Source organism: Leptonotus elevatus, chromosome 9 (genome assembly GCF_054856555.1).
Source record: "Leptonotus elevatus isolate MCC_2025b chromosome 9, RoL_Lele_1.0, whole genome shotgun sequence".
Classification (NCBI taxonomy): domain Eukaryota; kingdom Metazoa; phylum Chordata; class Actinopteri; order Syngnathiformes; family Syngnathidae; genus Leptonotus; species Leptonotus elevatus.
Window position 1 is genome coordinate 1,622,911 of NC_141247.1, and position 25,335 is coordinate 1,648,245.

Sequence of the window (25,335 nt, forward strand, 5' to 3'; positions counted from 1 at the left end):
TAGGAATGCTATCAAACTTATTTGTATAATTGACAAATACATGTTGTGTGAAAAGCCCTAGCCTTTGTTTTAAATTGTATTTTATTTTATTGTGTATTTTATTTTCATTGTATACTGGTTCCTCATAGAATTATATGCTATAACAGAAGCCATAATGTTGTATATATTTGTCATTGTTGTAGATGTGTAATGTTTGAAACGGTTGTTTAAAAAAAATCCGCTAGTCACAAAAGTTAGGTAGACGTGCACACGATTCTGCTTCGTCCAATCAGCTCGAAGTGTTGTTCAGCATGCCCCACCTTTTCCGAGCAAATCAATCAGGCTTTTTTTTCTTCTTCTTACTGCTTTCTTACACTTTACACTCCAATCCGTTAGGTAGCGGTAATGCACCCTCACGTTGGGTTGCCAACCACCAAATAAACTCCACTAGAAGAAGAACTGATGTCCGCCGGCACGGCTGCCTCACTCTACCCACTCCAGTCGAGGCCAGGTTTGCAAAAGCTGAGTTCAGGCACTTGCTAAACTCGCGATTGTACGCTTCAAGCAGCGCAGAGATGTTCACCTGCAGAGCAGCCTGGCGAAGGTGTGGACCTTTAGCGAGGAGAGCAGCCTCCAAGATGCCTCGCGATGGTGAGCCTATTTGACCAAGTTACTACAAAGCAGTTTTGATGTCTTCATACCTCAGTTTTACTTTTAAATAATGCGTGTCAAGGCTATTGATTGGCCGCGTTGCTTTTTCAGTGAGGGTCCCCAGTACACATTGTTCCAGAGTAATTAATCCGGTCTTGCACCTACTGCATCGATGGCAATTCCCACCTTGAAAAGACAGTTTTACTTTTAATGCGTGTCAACGCTACGGATTGACCGCGTTGCTTTTTCAGTGAGTGTCCCCAGTACACGTTGTTCCAGAGTAATTAATCCTGTCTTGCGCCTACTGCATCGATGGCAATTCCCACATTGAAACGCGAAGGTCATTTTCGAATATTATATACCAGTATTCGCGTTGTGATGTGTTACTCATTCCATAGAAGTGATATATTAATTGTAAACCCAGACGTTTAAAAACAAGCATTGATTACTGCTTTGCGTCTAGGAACGAACAAGATAGTTATAGACAAGATAGAAATGTGTCTGCTTTGGCATGGTTCAAATAGGTCACGTAAACGGTCAAGTATGATTTTTGTATGTTTGAATGTGACCTTCACCAGAGCAGTATAGAAATGGTTGCCACGGTGGGTCACGTGGTATGTGACCGTGACCGTGGACTGGAGTTATGTATAGAATGCACGTTTTGTAATTCTGTAGCACCAAGGTTACCCGACTTGAGTCAGTGCTTGACTCAAAAACCGAAGGACATTAAATATATATATTTTTTTTATGGGCACTGGTTTTTTAGCATTTATGTTTTGGTATTTTTTCTGGTAGCCTCTATTTCATAAGACCAACCTTCCTATGAGAACACCGTCCTGACAAATGTGTCAGAAATAGGTGCCTTACCGCTACACTTTCCACAATTTCTGTGATCACACTAAACCAGATCGTAACATGGCTTAATCTTGTGAAGTTGTGACCTGCATCCTCTCTACTGTCCATAATATTCATCAACCTTGCAACCTTAGACTTGAGCAGATTATCTGTTAAGTAACTGAGTTGTAGTACACAGGACTTCACTGCAGCAATTATAGTCAACCTGTGGGTATACAATAGTTTGAGCTGGTGGTATTCTAATTACAATTTAATACTTAAAATTAACTGTAAATACTCTCAATAAAGAGTCTATTCATTGGCTGGATAATAACTTCTATACATTTTTTTGCCCATGCAGAAGCAACAAATTAACTGTGCTCTGCATGAAATGGCAGAATTTTAGTTGGTTTATTCTTAAATTATGAAAAAACAAAGGCACTTTAATTAGTGAATTATTCGTTGGGCTGTGTAATTAATCAAAACTCAATTACAATTTCAGTTATTACACTGCACAATTACAAAATCGGCATAATTGTAAACAAAAATAAAATATTTTTAATAGGGATGCACGATAAAATCGGTGGCCGATTATTATCGGCAATTATCGACCAATTTGACGTCAAACAGATAAACCAGATAATACAGAAATCTGTCGATAATTAGCGGCAATTATCAACCACTTTAACGTCACACAGATAAACCAGATAACAAAGAAATCAGCCGATAGCCACGTTGGTCCATCTGTTGAGTTGTGCCCAACCTCCCCTCTCCTATGATAGTCACATATTTGTGATGTCATAATGCGCGCGACTTTGTGTTCACAGAAGATGCATCATGGCGACGCGGCAGTCGCCAGTGTGGGCTTTCTTTACTGTGTCTCCCCAAAATGTTACCCTCCCAGTTTTTTGTTGCATTTTTAAAACATGACTTTTGGCAAACCTCAAAATGAGTAACTGGTTGTATTTGAAGCAGAAATATCAATAAAATTCAGCTTTATGGTGCTTTACACAATGTTACAATGAATTTTTACATGTTAGACTTATAGTAGGACTTGAAAGTATATTTGTATTCAAGTTAATTTTGCAAACAATTATCGGCATACTTATCGGTTATCGACATTGGCACTTTCTAAATTAGTGGTTTATCGGTCAAAAATAGCATTATCGTGCATCACTAATTTTTAATACTAATTTTGAGTTGTTTAAATTTATACATTTGCACCTTTTTATTTTAAAATGACTAATTTAATAAATCTTGTTTGGTTCAAAAGGACCTTACATAACTATAGTGTTTCAAATAGTTTTATTTGTCTTAATATTTTTAAATGTTTAAACATTTTCTTGTTTTGTACCAAAAAATTATCTCTTGAATAATCATGATTTCAATTTTTACCAAAATAATCGTGATTATAATTTTTTTCCCATAATCGAGCAGCCTTAATTATTCGGTTGTTGAAGTGTTCAGTAGGGCATGCAATAATGGATCGTCTCGTGTTCAGTAATGCTGTTGTAGCAAGATAATGCATTCATACCTAATAGAAATAGAACAAAATCATTTGAACCTAGGTGAATGCATGTTTTGTTTTGATTATGCTTTTTTTGTACATAATACAATTTAATGAGATTTTTGTACTGTGAATTTATATAAGATTTAAGTCAGTTAATAATTAAGAAAAAATAGTGCTGGAGCCGTTTCTCATACTGGTGATCTCCAACCACTCTCATTTGTGACTGTTAGTTTCTAGGAAGGTCACTTTAGTCTAATTTTTAGCTGTTAACAAGATTTGCAGTAAGCCTATATGTGACTTGGTGGATAAGCAGTCTTCTATGGTAGCACAGCAGACTTTTGTCAATTTTTTTATTTATTTAGATTTTGTGTCTCTTGTTTTTCCAGGTTTGCAAAAGAGGCAAATGTCATCAACACCTGGCGGATCTGGGGAAAACATAGCTTACGCTGTGGTGTGTGGCACAGCTGTTGTTGGTGCTGCAGCCTATGTGAGTTGTAGGATTCCCTCTTTCTGTGTTTTCAACATGAATTATTTTATTTACAATCTGATATACAGTGTTATCTAAGGTCGAACACAACCCATTATAGAGAGAGAGAGAGAGAGAGAGAGCGAGAGAGAGAGAGAGAGAGAGAGAGAGACATTTTTCCATACAGTATAGAATAATATAATATAGTGTGACATCTTGTGTTAATTTTGTCAATGAAAAATAAACAAAAAAAATTCCGTCAACACACATATTTCACCAGACTAAAACTAGATGAGACTTGACTAGACTAAAACCCTCATTAATAAACAATAATTGGGACTAAATCGACTAATGAAGACGAGACAAATTGTACTTCACTTGTATTGTTGTAATTGTACTTCGAACTGGACTAAAATCTATGAACATTTTAGTTCATGAACAAAAACAAGATGAAAATTATATGAATTTGTCATTTGTCATGTGACTCAGCCCCTTTCAAATCTGCAGCTAGCGAGTGCAACATGCACAAACACATGGGACAGACTGGAGGTGGATTCATGGTGAAAAGTAACTTAAAAAAAGAAAGAAGTAAATTATAGTTATACCGTAACATTAACCCAACGGCTATAACGTTCCAACAATAATTTTTATCGATTCTGACCGCTAACTAATGCTGGCTAATTTACAAGCTCATAGCATGGAGCCATAGTACCCACTTGTTGATAAATGCAATTGTGTGTGTGAAGTTGTTTTTCATCAAAAAGATAAGAGAACATTTTATGTGAAATAGTTTTAGATCCGAAATATTCAACATTATCTGCTGACAAAAAAATACAGGGACAAAATGATTGTCCTGACTAAAATAGACAAAAACGTCAACAGTTTTTGTTGACTAAAATTAGACGAATAAAATTGTTTTCTTGCACTAAAATAAAGACTAAAATGCTAGATTTATAGTTGACTTAAAATAGACTAAATAAAAATCGGGATGAGGTTGACTAACTATGATAAAAAACTAACAAGCGTGATTGAAACTGGACTAAAACTGAGGCTCAATTAAAAAATGGCGGATACAATTAACAATAGTGTTGTCTCACAAGAATGCTGCCAGCAGACTTGGTTGGTAATCTCACCTTTTTATTTGTCTTCACGCAATCGGCTACTGTTGGCCGCAGCTGACGCAGAATACAAGAAACTAATTCGCAAGCCGAATTAGCATACAAGCTAACACTCACTAACACTCGGACACAAGAATACAAAACAGAATGTGCAACACAGGAACATACAACACAACTTAGTTTGTTACACTAGCTCATAAAGTTTATACAATCGTCACGTTATATACTAATTGCTCTCGCTCTCCATTAGCTCTCTCGCATCAGATAAACACTTCCAAACCACTAAATTTGTGCACGTCTGTCAGCTAGATGCAGCGCGCTGCACAGTGATACGATCAAAAAAATAGTGGCAGGCGGTAATGGAGTTTGACTTTTTTCTAGTCTGCGGTTTTGTCATAAGGAAAAAAAAAAGACTCACTTCTCCGTTGACCGGCACCACTTTGAATCAGGGCGAGAAGACTGAGCATTTGTCATAAAAATATCAAGACTGTGGCTTTCATGGATCAGCTCCTCATCTCTATCCGGCCAGATACCCAGTCTATACGCCTGTTTGTTCTGAACACTTAGTTGAAGATAGAAAACACATACATACATCATATTAAATGATGCTTAGTTTTTAATACTTATTAGGTTCCAAGGTATTGGGTTTGCAGATGACATTATGATCTGTAGTGAGAGCAGGGAATGGGTGGAGGAGAAGCTAGAGGCGTTTGCCCTGGAAAGGAGGGGAATGAGGGTTAGTTGTAGCAAGACTGCGTATCTGTGTGTGAATGGGAGAGTCCCAAGTGGAAGAGTGAGGTTACAGGGAGAAGAGACCAAGAAGGTGGAGGAGTTTAAGTATTTAGGGTCAACAGTCCAGAGCAATGGAGAGTGTGGAAAAGAAGTGATGAAGCGTGTGCAGGCAGGCTGGAATGGGTGGAGAAAAGTGTCAGGTGTGATGTGTGTTAGAAGAGTTTCAGCTAGAATGAAAGAAAATGTTTATAAAACTGTGGTGAGACCAGCAATGTTGTTTGGTCTGGAGACAGTGCCACTAAGGAAAAGACAGGAGGCAGAGCTGGATGTGGCAGAGAGGAAGATGCTGAGGTTCTCTTTGGGAGTGACCAGGATGGATAGAATTAGGAATGAGTACATCAGAGACAGCACATGTTAGAAGCTTTGGAGATAGTCAGAGAGGCCAGACTGAGATGGTTTGGACATGTCCAGAGGAGAGATGGAGAGTATATTGGCAGAAGGATGCTAATTTTCCAAATGCCAGGCATAAGGTCTAGAGGAAGACCAAAGAAGAGGTTTATGGATGTAGTTAAAGAGGACTTGAAGGTACTTTGTGTGAGAGCAGAGGATGCAGAGGACAGGGTTAGATGGAGGCAACTGATTCGCTGTGGCGACCCCTGAAGGGAAAAGCCGAAAGGAAAAGAAGAAGAAGATTCCAGTAAACCCAAATCGTGAAGAGAAATTAAAAATACATACCCATCAAGAGCTTGGGTCTCAGGATGAGACACATGCACCATATGGCAGCTCTAAAAAAAAAAGTATATATATATTTTTTATTTTTTTATTTAGCACAATTTAAAAACAGTGCATGGAGGGAATGAAGCCAAAATGGCTTACACAAGATTCCACTCCATACTCAAAGCGTCGTATCCAATTTAAACAAACAATTTAGATAGACAATAACATATATCAAAACAAGAGAATAAAATACATTTAATTAAGAAAAGAAAGGACAGGGAATAAGAGGTACATACAATAAAAACAAATTTAAGACAAAGAGGGAAATGTAAAATAATTATAATCAGGATAAGAGTAAATGTAGCTTCAATAATTTTTTAAAAACTATATAAGAGGATACATTTACGTATCTAAGTCATTCCAAAATGTACGACCGCTGAATGCGATATTGTTCTGGTAGTGAGATGTTCTTGCTTATTGTAGACATACTTGTGCATAAGTAAACAAAAACGTAAGTAATTTAGCTTATGAAATGGTAGTATGGAATATTTTTGAAAGGGAGGTAGGTTTACGAAGGCCAGATAGAGTAATTACTCTAAAAATCTGTTTTGCGTTGACAGTAGTTTACTCCGATATGTGGAATAGGTTGCTGCCCAAGCAATATTACAATAATTCATAAAAGGCAATAAAAAGCATACAAAATATGGGTGGGCGATCTTGCAAAAATTGAATATCACGATTATAAATGCACAATTTCGAGGGGCGCTGTTGAGCATGGATGAGTAGGAAGTGTTTTAGAAGTTCTTTAACTTTATTTGAACACTAAACAAATGTAAATCAGTGTGAATAATCTGTGTTACGACGTTTGAAGATATACACACACAAAGAATAGAACTCCAGCGGAAAGTAAACAATGTCTAAAAAAGCGAAACTTCGTAAAAACGAACAACCAGATGCAGGCCCCGGTCTTCCCTCGGACACGAGTGACGCCGCTGTCCCGGAAGAGCTGTGTAGTGAGGCGGACCCGCCGAAACGTGAAATCCTGGCTGCCATCGCTGCTCTCCGTGGCGAAGTTGCCCAAATACGAGATGATATATGCGTCTCCATTGATGTACGGATCCAAGCTGTTTGCACCAAGCTGAGTGGCAAACTGGCAACAATTAAAGAGGACATGCTAACTTCGATTACTGAGCTCGAAAACACTTCGACCTCTCAGAGCAAAACGATTGGTGAGCTGGAGAAATTGGTTTTGACGTACTCCGACGATGCCATCACTCTTTAAATCAAAGTTGTGCGATTGAGCGCTGAAGTGGAGAAATTGGCCGGAAATGTGAAGATTTGGAAGGTTTAATACTGTTTTGGACATGTATCTTGATCGTTCATCCACAAGGAAAACTCTCAAAAATGCCTCATCTGGATTCTTAAATACATGCATAAAAAATATGAATATTTTAGATATTTGGAGGATAATTAATCCTCCGGGTCGGGATTATTCATTTTGCTCTCCAGTGCATAATTCGTATAGTAGGATAGAGTACTTCATTGTAGATGCTGGACTTGCTCCATATGTGTTAAATTCGCAGTATCACGGTATTGTGATTTCAGATAACAGTCCCACTTTCCTTCTCGGTATGTTTAAACAATTTGGGTAAACTGCACAATTCTTGGAAGTTTAATTCACAACTCCTTATGGATAAAAAATTCGTTGAATACTTGAGAAATCACATCTCGCTTTACTTTGAGATGAATGATACTCCTGAGACTACTCCTTCTACACTATGAGAGGCATTCAAAGCCTATCTTTGGAGTACTATAATCTCATTTGAATCATCATGGAAAAAAGAAAACATGGCTAAATTATAATAAAAAATTATTGTCATTTTACATTTCATATCTTGCACTGACAGTTTGCTTTGTTTTTTCCAATTCACACACGTCCTCACCGCGCGCGCACGCACGCACACACGCACGCAGAGCTGCTGGTGGCTACTGCAGCTCCGAAACGAGCGCACCGTGACATACTTGCCGCATGCATGCTAAAAATAAATGGTAGCATGTATGCTAAAATACGTTAGCAAGCATTCTACCATGTGTTTTAAAATGGCAACTGGAGTAAAATAGTGAGTTCAGTTGTACTTTATAATTCAACGATTTAACTCACGGTACTCACGTTATTCGTTGCCGTGCACTTTAACAGGCGTTCACAATACATTCACACACCGCGGCGCGGCCGGTGTGGCCTCCCAGTATGTTTTGGTGGATCGCTCCAATGCTTCTTGCAAATTTACTTGGAAAGCAAAGTTTCAATGTCCAGCGATTGGATCCTCCTGGAATGATGGCAAGCCCAACGTTTTCTTGCTTCCTCACCTTCTGAACCATGGATTCATTGATGTGGAATTATCTCGCGGCTGCTCTATTGCCATGTACAACCGCGTAAAATATAGATTGCAGTTTAAACTGTGCCTTGTAAGCATGTTTCGACTTTAAGCTGATGCCATATACGGAGTTCTGCTGGAGTTCATCTCCGCGGATAGCGCCCGGTCGCTACACATCGCCAAATGGGTGGGGTCCAAGCAGGGTAAACAAAATGAACTACAGGAGATAGGTTACACTGCAGTCTGGCGTTTCATTTTATTCCTTTTTATTCACTTTCTTGGTCCATCTCCACATTCGAATACATACAGCACAACTCTCTTCTGCCTTCGCCGCCTTCGCCGCCTCCTCCCCCGTCCCCCTGCAGGCCCAACACAGGCCAGCAGACAACCAAGAACGAGCATGAACCAGACTACCAATCAGAAACGTGCGTTGACGCAGCAACATTTGCCCCAAAGCTTGGATGGAAGGAAAAAGTCTCCGGAACTCGGTGCACACACAAGACAAATTTTAAGTGCGTCTTATAGTTTTAAAATACGTAACATTTTCATGAAAACTTCTTGGGCGGCGGCCAAGTATTAAAATGGTGTGGTAGAGGTGTTAAAAAAAATCGATCCGGCCATATATCGCAATCTTACAGTGCACAATTCTCAAATCTATTCTATATGCGGCCGAATAGATTTTTAAACATCAATTTTTGATGGAAATATTCAACAAAACGTCTTACTTAGGGTTAGGGTTCACACTTTAAGCATGGAAGAATGTTCTATTAATGGAACATTAAGCCTTAATATAGCCTGTCCAAACATGAAACAGACTGCAACCAGTTTGTTAAATACATTAGCCCAGTTATAAGCCTGAAGTTTCAGATAAATACATTTTCTTACAAATCTTACAGTGTACAAGTTTACTAATTAGTTTTTTCTAAATTTGAGTAAAAAAAGAAAAGAAAAAGAAAAATACCCCCCCCCCCGGAAAAATCAATTTATAGATTTGTATCGGGATTAATCGACATCGAATCGAATCGTGACGTATGGATCAAATCGCCAGGTACTTCGCAATTCACACCCCTATGGTGTCGGAATGGCTATATCTTAATAACACAGGTACAATTGAAAGTCAAGTGAATACACAGTCTTCGGCCGATTGATTGGTCTTCTTTCTCGTGGGGGGAGGAAGGTAGTGTGTGTGTTTTTACTGGGTTTTTTTTGTTTTTGTTTTTTAAGTCAACCTGTTTTTTGTTCATATGTTTGTGTAAGTGCCAATGTTGTAAAGTGTAAGTTTTAAATATTGAATGTAGCACTGTACACATTCCAAAATACCAATAAAAATACATGACAAAATAAAAACTACATTCACCATTTCGATTTTATTATGATTTTTTATTAATAAATACAAATTAAATTGCACATGAAATAAAGAGACATATTGAATAAATGTACTTATTTGTGAAAATGATCATGTAATAAACACCTTTTGTAAAGAAAAATGTAAATCATAAAGCCTGAGTAAAACAACAAAAGTCACATTTCTGTTTTCAAGTAGTCTAATCAAAGTAGCGAATCTCTTGCACACTATTTGGCTGCTATTCATGGTCTTAAAAAAAAAAAGCAGCACGTAAACAAAGTTGAAAAAACTGCTGGTGGTGGGTAAGTAAAAAGCACCTTTTTATAAGTAAAGATCACAATTTGTAGCAACCATTGTGGGTGGGTGGCGGGTTATGTAGTTTGTTATGTAGTTTGTCTTGACGGGCCGTGAATGCAACACAGACATTTTAAGTGTGCTAACGTTAGCGTTTTGTTTTCTTGCGTGATTAGCATGATCATTTCACAAACGCTACAATATGACTTACGGCAGGACCAGAGGTTGCAAGGAATGGCGGTGTTGCGAGGGGACAACTTACGACTTGGCAGCTTGTAACGCGGATCCAATGTCAACGGCGTGATTTTGGTGAACGCTTCTGTGACGCTCTGCTGTGTTGGAGGGGCATGCATGCATGAGCTGTTGTCTATGGCAAGCCCTTTAAGCATTTATTCCATATCCTTGATATCAGACGGTAGTGTTTCTCACTAGTTCAGTCTGTGTCAGCACGAGTTGGACAATTAGCCACACTGGCTATGCACTTTGTCATACTAGTTGCACAGAAACTCTTGACAAGTCGCTCATTTTCAGCAACGTGTTAATTAGTCAAACGTGAATTCTTCTCACTAGTGACATGTGTCCTATGATTTCCTTGCACTAGTTAGGTTGTGTTGTGGAGGAGATCTTTTCCTCCGCGTGTTCGTTTTCTTTCGGATAGTGAGAATGTTGGTTATCTGAATACAGGCTGGAGATCGATGAACAGTTCCTTCGAAGCTTTTATTTCTACAGAATATTCCGGGCACAAGTGAGTTACAGGCAATGGCTGTAGCTTTTCACAAGTGCGAAGATTACAGAGGACGTACAATATTCTTATACTATCTTGAAGGGCGGTACCACACAGTTTCCAGTAACCAGTTCAACCGGAGTTGACTGGACATGAGATAAAACTCAAGGACATCATTCAAACACAGACCAAAGCCCATTTGAGGAATAGAGGAGGTTATTCAGTCATGACTGCACCTGGCAGAAATTGCGATAACACTCACAAGGATACATCCGCAGAACAAAGCTCTACTGAGGAAATTAGGAAATTAAAACAGTTATGACTAATCCTGGGCAGAAGATACATTTCAGTTGTGAGAGCTGAAAAACCCACAAGTAAACTTGTGAAAGACAAAACACTGACAAGTTAACTAGTGAATGGCTCTTGAAGTCTACATGTTGAACTAGTGACACACAAATGTTTTACTAGTTAACTAGTGATGCTCCAAATATCCACTAGTTACACGAGTGAGTCATTTGGAATGAACTAGTTCAATTAGTAAGGTCCAAAACGTTCACTAGAAGAACTAGTGGATGCCAACATGTTCACTAGTAAACTAGTTACACCCCAAAAAATTGAGGAGGTGGGGCTGACGTGCATCCAGGATTCATATTGGCTCTGCAGTTAAAATACACCAATCAAGATTCAGATTTTGTCATTATCTCACCCCCTTTAATTGCATGTTTTACACTAGTTAATAAGTTGACCTGAGGAATTGGAGCTCGTTCACAAGTGGATGCCTATTATGGTTACATGTTAACTAGTGAATGCAGAAACCCAGACTACACAACTACTTGCATCTATTTTGACCTTCCAAGCTAACTAGTGAGGCTCAAAATGTTCACTGGTTAACTAGCAAATGCAGAGATATCCACTAGTTACACAAGTTGGGCTCATTATGATGCCACTTGTTAACTAGGGAAACACGTGTTTTCCTACAAGTAAACTATCTGGGTACAGAGTGAGTACCTAGTAAACTAGTGACACAGACTTTCTTATCAGTAGTTTACTAGTAGAAGGTATTTTGTCTCACGTGTCGGCCTCAAGACTGAACTTGTACAGACTTTGACTGTAAGTTTCACACAATTGCTCACTAGCTGGCATGTGCACACAACTTGTTAACCAGTGAAAATGATGTCTAACGTGTTCTGTCAAATCTTGAACAAGTTAATTTCTTGGTCTGACTTGTGAAAGAAAATACCTTTCACTAGTTGACTAGTTAAATAAACATCAGTGTCACTAGTTAACTAGTGACTCAGTTTGGATGTTACAAGCTTGCAAGAGAGAAACCATGAACCACTAAGGTAAGAAAAAACGCAACTGGTGATACCAGTGGATTCGGCCCTTACACGTCAACATGCAAAATGCAACAATAGACCATAGACATCTCTAATGCGACTCAAACGCCAACACGTTCAATGGTGGACAAGAACTCTGATTGGTCGATATTCAAATTAGATGTCTCGAATCTTTAACCCTTAAGTGCCTGGACCGCAATAACTCTAAAGAAAATAAACTGTATTTACAAAAAACAAACAAACAACGCATGCTTAATTCATCTCACCCCCACCACTAAACTCAATAAGCATTGTGGCTGTTTTCAGTTTGTTTGTTTTATTTTTAAATAACTGGATACGTACTTTTGCACTGTATAGATACAGTGCAATATACAGTGCATAGACAGAGAGTGACCAGTGGGCTCAAAAATGGACACTATAGTGGTGTCAGAAGAGACACGAACTATTGATGTCATTTTTGGGGTTACTTGTTAACATGTAAGCTCAATGTAAGCTTACAAGCTTACTAGTTAACTTGTAAGTTCAATGTAAGATTACTTGAGCTTACATGTTAACTAGTAAGCTTTTATTGAGCTTACGCGTTAACAAGTAACCTTACATTAAGTGTACAAATAAGCTTTTATTGAGCTTACATGTTAACATGTAAGCTCAATGTAAGCTTACATGTTAACATGTAAGCTCAATGTAAGCTTACATGTTAACATGTAAGCTCAATGTAAGCTTACATGTTAACATGTAAGCTCAATGTAAGCTTACATGTTAACATGTAAGCTCAATGTAAGCTTACATGTTAACATGTAAGCTCAATGTAAGCTCACATGTTAACATGTAAGCTCACTTGTTAACATGTACGTACGCTCAATGTAAGCTTACTTGTTAACATGTACGCTCAATGTAATGCGTCTACTAGCCTACTAGTGGACACGCTGGGCTTGATATCCCGGATATCAAGCTCGGTGTGCATGACATCCTTGTGTGCATGTTGACATGCTTGATATCCAGCTCAAACTGCCCTCTAGTGGACACTTTAAGGAATAAATATACAAAGTGCTTGCAGACAAGCACTTTGCACACTTACTCGTCCATACGTGTTCTTACTACGCCTACATTATGCAGGATGCACCAGGCAAGATCTGCGTGATTTCGGACAGCCAATCAGCCAATCATGATACATTTCCTACCACCAGCAGTTTGAACAGATTTAACAACAAATGACAAGTCAAATCCTCAAGAAGGGAGAATTTATTTCAGAACTGTTGCACTGGATTCCTTTTTATTTAGTATAGCATATAAAGTGGAAAGTGACTGCACTGTATTGATTTTGAATCGATACAAGGAGCAGTAAATGACTGGAAGCTCAAATTCAGGCTTTACAGGGTTAAATGTTTCCTGGGTTGAGCTCTGATCAGAGAGCCAATAGGAGTTACCTACTTATGGCATTGTCCGGCCTCCTGATTAGCATTTAGCTTAACTAGTGCCACTAGTGAGCAATTTAGTTTTCACTTGTTCTACTTGTGAACATTTGGGTATCATAGCTACCTAGCAATTTCAAAAGACTGTAAAACTAGTTGACTAGTGAACATGTTGGCATCCACTAGTTCTACTAGTGAACATTTGGACCTCACTAGTTGAACTAGTTCAGTCAAAATGTCTCACTAGTGTATTTTGGGCATCACTAGTTAACTAGTAAAAACTTTGAGTGTCACTAGTTCAACATGTAGACTTTAAGAAGCGTTCACTAGTTAACATGTCAGTGTTTTGTCATTCACTAGTTAACATGTCAGTGTTTTGTCATTCACTAGTTAACAAGTAGGTATTTCAGCTCTCACTAGTAAACTAGTGCAGGAAATCAGAGGTAACTAGTTAACATGTTAGAATAATTCACAGTCAACTAGTAAACATGTTAGAGCTTTTGTGCCTTACTCGTTAACCAGTAAGACTTTGAACATTGCTTGTTTGGTCCAGTGGGCAACTAGTGCATAAAAAAAGCTGACTAGCTGCGAGTTTGGCACTACATGCATGCTTGTATGTGTCACTAGTTGGACTTGTGTCAGCACTAGTTGGATTAAAATGGCATAAGTTCCAGAAAATGGGTGACATGTCAGTGTTTTGTACTAGTAGTATGACAAAGCGCAAAACTAGTATGGCTGAATGTCCACCTAGTTCTGACAAAGGCTGCACTAGTTAGGAAACACTAGGAAACAACTTGGAGTTTTTGGCTTCACCATTTGGCTCTCTTTGAGTGCGCTGTTGTATCAGGTGGCTGAACATGTTCGTAGTGTTGCTGTAACTTGTCTTCATGCGCTCCTTGCACACTTTGCATATGATTTATGCCTGGGGCCTCATTTACAAAACTGCGTGAGCGCCTGCGTACAAAAGTACTTACGAAAGAAATCCAAACTTCACGTGCGCAGAAAAAAATGTTGATTTATAAAACCATGCGTAGACACACATACGCACACCTGCACGCAATTTCCCTTTATAAATGCCACACGTCTCAACCGGTGTGTGCAGCTGATTCAACGCCGTCTGCCTATTTCCCCCATATTAAGAAATGCAAATCTAGTCATTAATGGGTATGCGTATTCATAAGCAGCACGTCGATCATCAAATCAAAACAATGGATGGCGGCAAGAAAGAAGGCTAACTTCACCATGATATAAGTAGGCTACATTGAATTTTTTGTGTGAATAATAATGAAAAAATAATATTTTTTTAATACAAAGATGTACATTATGAAACCCTCATTGCAGAGGTTGAGTCACGGAAGGCCGCGATTATTGGCCGCAAGGCGCACGCACAGCTGCAAAAGAAAATAAAGAAAAATACAATAATAATAATTTGGTATACAAAGGTGAGAATAAAGAAATAATTTCACCGATCTTATTGTCTTTACTTAATGCACTATAGGGAAATTGAGTTGTCAATGCAGAGGCAAAAAATAGGTGATCAATAGGCCGCCTCAGTATTGTTATTATGGGCCTGCTAAGCGGAGCAAGCAGGCACATATTACTATCCTAGAAAAAGTGGTTTATTTTTTTTATTTTTTATTATTCCACAGATTTTTCACCAAAAATGCAGCCCGTACCGTAGATCGCACCGGGACAAATGAGGTATCAAACGATGCGGCTCGATCTGACTCGCTGCGCTATTATTTTTCTAGGAATTCCCAGTTACCATGGCGACGCTATTCCCAAAAAAGTCCCAAATAAAGTCCCATAGGAATGAATGGGAAACCGAAAGAGATCAACTCCAATCAAGCACCTTTTTCCAAGACACGCTGCGCGCGCATACGTTGACTGACCGATATGAATTTTAGCTCATTTTGTTGGAATTTTTGTCATCTTTAGCTCTGTGTCAAAAAAAAAATTAAGGAATGAAAGCTCTCCCCCCTGTGCGGGTTCAAAGACAGTGAGCAAAGGGTAAAAGTCGCCTATTTAGAGTGTGACTAATTAAGGCTTCAGTGACGGGAACCAAAAAATATATTTCCAAAAGTTTCACTTCAACTCGTCACCATGGCCACAATCTTTGCTCACTAGACATCAAATTCGCACATTTTGTAGCCACAAGCCTCTGCTTTCTGAAGAACTAAGTTTTATTTGGCTAAGGTGTCATTTAGTACCTTTATTTTCACTTTAAGCGAGGAGAAGTCGGACTTTGGCGCCTATCTCCTCCATGTTAATTTCGCCGTTTTTTCCCTCTTCATTTTCGATCAATCATAAGTTTTCAACCTGCTCTCATTTGGTCATTTTTCATCCGATTAAAAATCTGAGAACATGCTCGCGTTCCCCAAACCCTTGCCGTTCTAACGAGCCATTTCTGGAATCTGCATCTTCAACTGTTAAGTCGCGAGAGGCTTTTGTTTGAGGTGAGCGTAATCCTATACAAATCAATGGAGTGTTGGTGCGTGACGTCTCCTCACAACTTAAAATCAAATGTGTGTGCGTGAATGTGCATGTTTTAGTTAATGTTGATTATGGTGAACTTCCACATTTCTTGACCGATTTCAATGGTTTTAATTTTAAACTGTTCAGCTCATTGAAATGTTACTTAAAATCAAATGTGTGTGCGTGAATGTGCATGTTTCTTAAAGGGGCAGTAACATACTGTTGATTATGGTAGATTCCACATTTCTTGACCGATTTCAATGGTTTAAATTTTAAACTGTTCAGCTCATTGAAATGTTACTTAAAATCAAATGTGTGTGCGTGAATGTGCATGTTTCTTAAAGGGGCAGTAATACTTTTAGTAGATTATGGTTAACTTGCACATTTCTTGAGCGATTTCAATGGTTTAAATGTTATTTTTATTGCGTGTTTCCACGCGAGTTAGCAGGCCCATTCAAAATTTCCGCGGGAATTTTTCTAGTTATTATTAGTATCTATTATTATTCCCAATGTGTTGCTTATAGAGGTTCATCGAACATCACCACGGCTGTGAGGACTGCATTGTGAACGGTTTTGACAAACTTTGACGCATTTCTTTCCTTTATTATCAAACATCAAATTCGCACATTTTGTAGCCACAAGCCTCTGCTTTCTGAAGAACTAAGTTTTATTTGGCTAAGGTGTCATTTAGTACCTTTATTTTCACTTTAAGCGAGGAGAAGTCGCACATTTTTGATCTCTTTTCAATGTAATTTTCGCCGTTTTTGCCTCTTCATTTTCGATCAATCATAAGTTTTCAACCTGCTCTCATTTGGTCATTTTTCATCCGATTAAAAAACTGAGAACATGTTCGCGTTCCCCAAACCCTTGCCGTTCTAACGAGCCATTTCTGGAATCTGCATCTTCAACCGTTAAGTCGCGAGAGGCTTTTGTTTGAGGTGAGCGTAATCCTATACAAATCAATGGAGTGTTGGTGCGTGACGTCTCCTCACAACTTAAAATCAAATGTGTGTGCGTGAATGTGCATGTTTTGTAAAGGGGCAGTGAGATACTGTTAATTATGGTAGATTCCACATTTCTTGACCGATTTCAATGGTTTGAATTTTAAACTGTTCATGGTTGAAATGTTAGTTAAAATCAAATGTATGTGCGTGAATGTGCATGTTTCTTAAAGGGGCAGTAATACTTTTAGTTGATTATAACTTCCACATTTCTTGAGCGATTTCAACGGTTGAAATTTTAAACTGCTCATTGAAAAGAGTTGCAAGAGTTAGCAGGCCCATTCAAAATTTCCGCGGGAATTTTTCTAGTTTTTTTTATTTTTTATTATTCCACAGATTTTTCACCAAAAATGCAGCCCGTACCGTAGATCGCACCGGGACAAATGAGGTATCAAACGATGCGGCTCGATCTGACTCGCTGCGCTATTATTTTTCTAGGAATTTCCAGTTACCATGGCGACGCTATTCCCAAAAAAGTCCCAAATAAAGTCCCATAGGAATGAATGGGAAACCGAAAGAGATCAACTCCAATCAAGCACCTTTTTCCAAGACACGCTGCGCGCGCATACGTTGACTGACCGATATGAATTTTAGCTCATTTTGTTGGAATTTTTGTCATCTTTAGCTCTGTGTCAAAAAAAAAATTAAGGAATGAAAGCTCTCCCCCCTGTGCGGGTTCAAAGACAGTGAGCAAAGGGTAAAAGTCGCCTATTTAGAGTGTGACTAATTAAGGCTTCAGTGACGGGAACCAAAAAATATATTTCCAAAAGTTTCACTTCAACTCGTCACCATGGCCACAATCTTTGCTCACTAGACATCAAATTCACACATTTTGTAGCCACAAGCCTCTGCTTTCTGAAAAACTAAGTTTTATTTGGCTAAGGTGTCATTTAGTACCTTTATTTTCACTTTAAGCGAGGAGAAGTCGGACTTTGGCGCCTATCTCCTCCATGTAAATTTCGCCGTTTTTTCCCTCTTCATTTTCGATCAATCATAAGTTTTCAACCTGCTCTCATTTGGTCATTTTTCATCCGATTAAAAAACTGAGAACATGCTCGCGTTCCCCAAACCCTTGCCGTTCTAACGAGCCATTTCTGGAATCTGCATCTTCAACCGTTAAGTCGCGAGAGGCTTTTGTTTGAGGTGAGCGTAATCCTATACAAATCAATGGAGTGTTGGTGCGTGACGTCTCCTCACAACTTAAAATCAAATGTGTGTGCGTGAATGTGCATGTTTTGTAAAGGGGCAGTAAGATACTGTTAATTATGGTAGATTCCACATTTCTTGACCGATTTCAATGGTTTGAATTTTAAACTGTTCAGCCCATTGAAATGTTACTTAAAATCAAATGTGTGTGCGTGAATGTGCATGTTTCTTAAAGGGGCAGTAACACTTTTAGTAGATTATGGTTAACTTGCACATTTCTTGACCGATTTCAATGGTTGAAAGTTTAAACTGTTCAGCTCATTGAAAATAGTTAGCAGGCCCATTCAAAATTTCCGCGGGAATTTTTCTAGTTTTTATTATTTTTATATTATCTTCCAGCGACTTTTCCGCAAGAATAGGGGCCGTACCGTAGATCGCACCGCGACAAATAAGGTATCAAACGATGCGGCTCGATTTGACTCGCTGCGCTATTATTTTCCTCAGAATTCCCAGTTACCATGGCGACACAATTCCCCAAAATGTCCCCCAAAAAGTCCCATAGGAATGAATGGGAATCCGAAAATGATCAACTCCAATCAAGCACCTTTTTCAAAGACACGCTGCGCGCGCATACATTAACCGACCGATATGAAAATTAGCTCATTTTGTTGGAATTTTTGTCATCTTTAGCTCAGTGTCAAAAAAAAAATTAAGGAATGAAAGCTCTCCCCCCTGTGCGGGTTCAAAGACAGTGAGCAAAGGGTGAAAGTCGCCTATTTAGAGTGTGACTAATTAAGGTCTGAGTGCTGGGAACCAAAAAATATATTTCCAAAAGTTTCACTTCAACTCGTCACCATGGCCACAATCTTTGCTCACTAGACATCAAATTCGCACATTTTGTAGCCACAAGCCTCTGCTTTCTGAAGAACTAAGTTTTATTTGGCTAAGGTGTCATTTAGTACCTTTATTTTCACTTTAAGCGAGGAGAAGTCGCACATTTTTGATCTCTTTTCAATGTAATTTTCGCCGTTTTTGCCTCTTCATTTTCGATCAATCATAAGTTTTCAACCTGCTCTCATTTGGTCATTTTTCATCCGATTAAAAAACTGAGAACATGCTCGCGTTCCCCAAACCCTTGCCGTTCTAACGAGCCATTTCTGGAATCTGCATCTTCAACCGTTAAGTCGCGAGAGGCTTTTGTTTGAGGTGAGCGTAATCCTATACAAATCAATGGAGTGTTGGTGCGTGACGTCTCCTCACAACTTAAAATCAAATGTGTGTGCGTGAATGTGCATGTTTTGTAAAGGGGCAGTGAGATACTGTTAATTATGGTAGATTCCACATTTCTTGACCGATTTCAATGGTTTGAATTTTAAACTGTTCAGCTCATTGAAATGTTACTTAAAATCAAATGTGTGTGCGTGAATGTGCATATTTCTTAAAGGGACAGTAAGATACTTTATTTGATCTTGATTATGGTTAACTTTTACATTTCTTGAGCGATTTCAATGGTTGAAATTTTAAACTGTTCAGCTCATTGAAATGTTAGTTAAAATCAAATGTATGTGCGTGAATGTGCATGTTTCTTAAAGGGGCAGTAATACTTTTAGTTGATTATAACTTCCACATTTCTTGAGCGATTTCAACGGTTGAAATTTTAAACTGCTCATTGAAAAGAGTTGCAAGAGTTAGCAGGCCCATTCAAAATTTCCGCGGGAATTTTTCTAGTTATGGGCCTGCTAAGCGGAGCAAGCAGCAGCGAAGCTGCTGCTTGCGGAGCAAGCAGGCACATATTACTATCCACCCTAGAAAAGTGTTTATTATGGGCCTGCTAAGCGGAGCAAGCAGCAGCGAAGCTGCTGCTTGCGGAGCAAGCAGGCACATATTACTATCCACCCTAGAAAAGGGTTTATTATTTTTCTTCCATATATTATCTTCCACCGACTTTTCCGCAAAAATGCGGCCCGAACCGTACATCGCACCGGGACAAAAGAGGTATCAAACGATGCGGCTCGCTCTGACTCGCTGCGCTATTATTTTTCTAAGAATTCCCAGTTACCATGGCGACGCTATTCCCAAAAAACTCCCAAATAAAGTCCCATAGGAATGAATGGGAATCCGAAAGAGATCAACTCCAATCAAGCCCCTTTTTCAAAGACACGCTGCGCGCGCATACGTTAACCGACCGTTATGAATTTTAGCTCATTTTGTTGGAATTTTTGTCATCTTTAGCTCAGTGTCAAAAAAAAATTTAAGGAATGAAAGCTCTCCCCCCTGTGCGGGTTCAAAGACAGTGAGTGAAATATCCTTTATCCCATGTGTGTGTATTGCATGAGCTAGAGCGGACCAATTAAGAAACAGAGTGAAGACAGAGAAAAAAATTGATTTCAAGTTTCACTTCAACTCGTCACCATGGCCACAATCTTTGCTCACTAGACATCAAATTCGCACATTTTGTAGCCACAAGCCTCTGCTTTCTGAAAAACTAACTTTTATTTGGCTAAGGTGTCATTTAGTACCTTTATTTTCACTTTAAGCGAGGAGAAGTCGCACATTTTTGATCTCTTTTCAATGTAATTTTCGCCGTTTTTGCCTCTTCATTTTCGATCAATCATAAGTTTTCAACCTGCTCTCATTTGGTCATTTTTCATCCGATTAAAAAACTGAGAACATGCTCGCGTTCCCCAAACCCTTGCCGTTCTAACGAGCCTTTTCTGGAATCTGCATCTTCAACCGTTAAGTCGCGAGAGGCTTTTGTTTGAGGTGAGCGTAATCCTATACAAATCAATGGAGTGTTGGTGCGTGACGTCTCCTCACAACTTAAAATCAAATGTGTGTGCGTGAATGTGCATGTTTTGTAAAGGGGCAGTGAGATACTGTTAGTTATGGTAGATTCCACATTTCTTGACCGATTTCAATGGTTTGAATTTTAAACTGTTCAGCTCATTGAAATGTTACTTAAAATCAAATGTGTGTGCGTGAATGTGCATGTTTCTTAAAGGGGCAGTAAGATACTTTATTTGATCTTGATTATGGTTAACTTGCACATTTCTTGAGCGATTTCAATGGTTGAAATTTTAAACTGTTCAGCTCATTGAAATGTTAGTTAAAATCAAATGTATGTGCGTGAATGTGCATGTTTCTTAAAGGGGCAGTAATACTTTTAGTTGATTATAACTTCCACATTTCTTGAGCGATTTCAACGGTTGAAATTTTAAACTGCTCATTGAAAAGAGTTGCAAGAGTTAGCAGGCCCATTCAAAATTTCCGCGGGAATTTTTCTAGTTATGGGCCTGCTAAGCGGAGCAAGCAGCAGCGAAGCTGCTGCTTGCGGAGCAAGCAGGCACATATTACTATCCTAGAAAAAAGGGTTTAATATTTTTCTTATTATGGGCCTGCTAAGCGGAGCAAGCAGCAGCGAAGCTGCTGCTTGCGGAGCAAGCAGGCACATATTACTATCCTAGAAAAAGGGTTTATTATGGGCCTGCTAAGCGGAGCAAGCAGCAGCGAAGCTGCTGCTTGCGGAGCAAGCAGGCACATATTACTATCCACCCTAGAAAAGTGTTTAATATTATTTTTATATTATCTTCCAGCGACTTTTCCGCAAAAATAGGGCCCGAACCGTAGATCGCACCGGGACAAAAGAGGTATCAAACGATGCGGCTCGATCTGACTCGCTGCGCTATTATTTTTATAAGAATTCCCAGTTACCATGGCGACGCTATTCCCAAAAAACTCCCAAATAAAGTCCCATAGGAATGAATGGGAATCCGAAAGAGATCAACTCCAATCAAGCACCTTTTTCAAAGACACGCTGCGCGCGCATACATTAACCGACCGATATGAAAATTAGCTCATTTTGTTGGAATTTTTGTCATCTTTAGCTCAGTGTCAAAAAAAATTTTAAGGAATGAAAGCTCTCCCCCCTGTGAGGGTTCAAAGACAGTGAGCAAAGGGGAAAAGTCGCCTATTTAGAGTGTGACTAATTAAGGCTTCAGTGACGGGAACCAAAAAATCTATTTCCAAAAGTTTCACTTCAACTCGTCACCATGGCCACAATCTTTGCTCACTAGACATCAAATTCGCACATTTTGTAGCCACAAGCCTCTGCTTTCTGAAGAACTAAGTTTTATTTGGCTACGGTGTCATTTAGTACCTTTATTTTCACTTTAAGCGAGGAGAAGTCGGACTTTGGCGCCTATCTCCTCCATGTAATTTTCGCCGTTTTTGCCTCTTCATTTTCGATCAATCATAAGTTTTCAACCTGCTCTCATTTGGTCATTTTTCATCCGATTAAAAAACTGACAACATGCTCGCGTTCCCCAAACCCTTGCCGTTCTAACGAGCCATTTCTGGAATCTGCATCTTCAACCGTTAAGTCGCGAGAGGCTTTTGTTTGAGGTGAGCGTAATCCTATACAAATCAATGGAGTGTTGGTGCGTGACGTCTCCTCACAACTTAAAATCAAATGTGTGTGCGTGAATGTGCATGTTTTGTAAAGGGGCAGTGAGATACTGTTAATTATGGTAGATTCCACATTTCTTGACCGATTTCAATGGTTTGAATTTTAAACTGTTCAGCTCATTGAAATGTTACTTAAAATCAAATGTGTGTGCGTGAATGTGCATGTTTCTTAAAGGGGCAGTAAGATACTTTATTTGATCTTGATTATGGTTAACTTGCACATTTCTTGAGCGATTTCAACGGTTTAAATTTTAAACTGTTCAGCTCATTGAAATGTTAGTTAAAATCTAATGTGTGTGCGTGAATGTGCATATTTCTTAAAGGGACAGTAAGATACTTTATTTGATCTTGATTATGGTTAACTTTTACATTTCTTGAGCGATTTCAATGGTTGAAATTTTAAACTGTTCAGCTCATTGAAATGTTAGTTAAAATCAAATGTATGTGCGTGAATGTGCATGTTTCTTAAAGGGCCAGTAATACTTTTAGTTGATTATAACTTGCACATTTCTTGAGCGATTTCAATGGTTGAAAGTTTAAACTGTTCAGCTCATTGAAAAGAGTTAGCAGGCCCATTCAAAATTTCCGCGGGAATTTTTCTAGTTATTTTTCTTATTTTTTAATCTTCCGCGTTTTTTTCTGCTAAAATGCGGCCCGTACCGTAGATCGCACCGGGACAAATGAGGTATCAAACGATGCGGCTCGATCTGACTCGGTGCGCTATTATTTTTATAAGAATTCCCAGTTACCATGGCGACGCTATTCCCAAAAAACTCCCAAATAAAGTCCCATAGGAATGAATGGGAATCCGAAAGAGATCAACTCCAATCAAGCACCTTTTTCAAAGACACGCTGCGCGCGCATACATTAACCGACCGATATGAAAATTAGCTCATTTTGTTGGAATTTTTGTCATCTTTAGCTCAGTGTCAAAAAAAATTTTAAGGAATGAAAGCTCTCCCCCCTGTGAGGGTTCAAAGACAGTGAGCAAAGGGGAAAAGTCGCCTATTTAGAGTGTGACTAATTAAGGCTTCAGTGACGGGAACCAAAAAATCTATTTCCAAAAGTTTCACTTCAACTCGTCACCATGGCCACAATCTTTGCTCACTAGACATCAAATTCGCACATTTTGTAGCCACAAGCCTCTGCTTTCTGAAGAACTAAGTTTTATTTGGCTACGGTGTCATTTAGTACCTTTATTTTCACTTTAAGCGAGGAGAAGTCGGACTTTGACGCCTATCTCCTCCATGTTAATTTCGCCGTTTTTTCCCTCTTCATTTTCGATCAATCATAAGTTTTCAACCTGCTCTCATTTGGTCATTTTTCATCCGATTAAAAAACTGAGAACATGCTCGCGTTCCCCAAACCCTTGCCGTTCTAACGAGCCATTTCTGGAATCTGCATCTTCAACCGTTAAGTCGCGAGAGGCTTTTGTTTGAGGTGAGCGTAATCCTATACAAATCAATGGAGTGTTGGTGCGTGACGTCTCCTCACAACTTAAAATCAAATGTGTGTGCGTGAATGTGCATGTTTTGTAAAGGGGCAGTGAGATACTGTTAATTATGGTAGATTCCACATTTCTTGACCGATTTCAATGGTTTGAATTTTAAACTGTTCAGCTCATTGAAATGTTACTTAAAATCAAATGTGTGTGCGTGAATGTGCATGTTTCTTAAAGGGGCAGTAAGATACTTTATTTGATCTTGATTATGGTTAACTTTTACATTTCTTGAGCGATTTCAATGGTTGAAATTTTAAACTGTTCAGCTCATTGAAATGTTACTTAAAATCAAATGTGTGTGCGTGAATGTGCATGTTTTTAAAGGGGCAGTAATACTTTTAGTAGATTATGGTTAACTTCCACATTTCTTGAGCGATTTCAACAGTTGAAATTTTAAACTGTTCAGCTCATTGAAAAGAGTTGCAAGAGTTAGCAGGCCCATTCAAAATTTCCGCGGGAATTTTTCTAGTTTTTATATTATCTTCCAGCGACTTTTCCGCAACAATAGGTGCCGTACCGTAGATCGCACCGCGACAAATAAGGTATCAAACGATGCGGCTCGATTTGACTCGCTGCGCTATTATTTTCCTCAGAATTCCCAGTTACCATGGCGACACAATTCCCCAAAATGTCCCCCAAAAAGTCCCATAGGAATGAATGGGAATCCGAAAATGATCACATCAAATCAAGCACCTTTTTCCAAGACACGCTGCGCGCGCATACGTTAACCGACCGATATGAATTTTAGCTCATTTTGTTGGAATTTTTGTCATCTTTAGCTCAGTGTCAAAAAAAAAATTAAGGAATGAAAGCTCTTCCCCCTGTGCGGGTTCAAAGACAGTGAGTGTAATCGCCACTCTGATACCCAATTAAGGCTTCAGTGACGGGAACCAAAAAATCTATTTCCAAAAGTTTCACTTCAACTCGTCACCATGGCCACAATCTTTGCTCACTAGACATCAAATTCGCACATTTTGTAGCCACAAGCCTCTGCTTTCTGAAGAACTAAGTTTTATTTGGCTAAGGTGTCATTTAGTACCTTTATTTTCACTTTAAGCGAGGAGAAGTCGCACATTTTTGATCTCTTTTCAATGTAATTTTCGCCGTTTTTCCCTCTTCATTTTCGATCAATCATAAGTTTTCAACCTGCTCTCATTTGGTCATTTTTCATCCGATTAAAAAACTGAGAACATGCTCGCGTTCCCCAAACCCTTGCCGTTCTAACAAGCCATTTCTGGAATCTGCATCTTCAAC

At 38.9% G+C, this 25,335-nt stretch overlaps 1 protein-coding gene across 1 annotated transcript in view; it reads left to right on the top strand.

The window, feature by feature from the left end:
* Positions 1 to 331: 331 nt before the first annotated feature.
* The window catches only part of mgarpa (mitochondria localized glutamic acid rich protein a), an 88,204-nt gene continuing 63,200 nt past the window's right edge, over positions 332 to 25,335 (top strand). The window contains exons 1-2 of the mRNA XM_086084559.1: positions 332 to 630; positions 3,361 to 3,461. Of these exons, the coding sequence (XP_085940685.1) occupies positions 555 to 630; positions 3,361 to 3,461 (177 nt within the window). The 5' untranslated portion in view covers positions 332 to 554. The remainder of the gene's footprint in view (positions 631 to 3,360; positions 3,462 to 25,335) is intronic.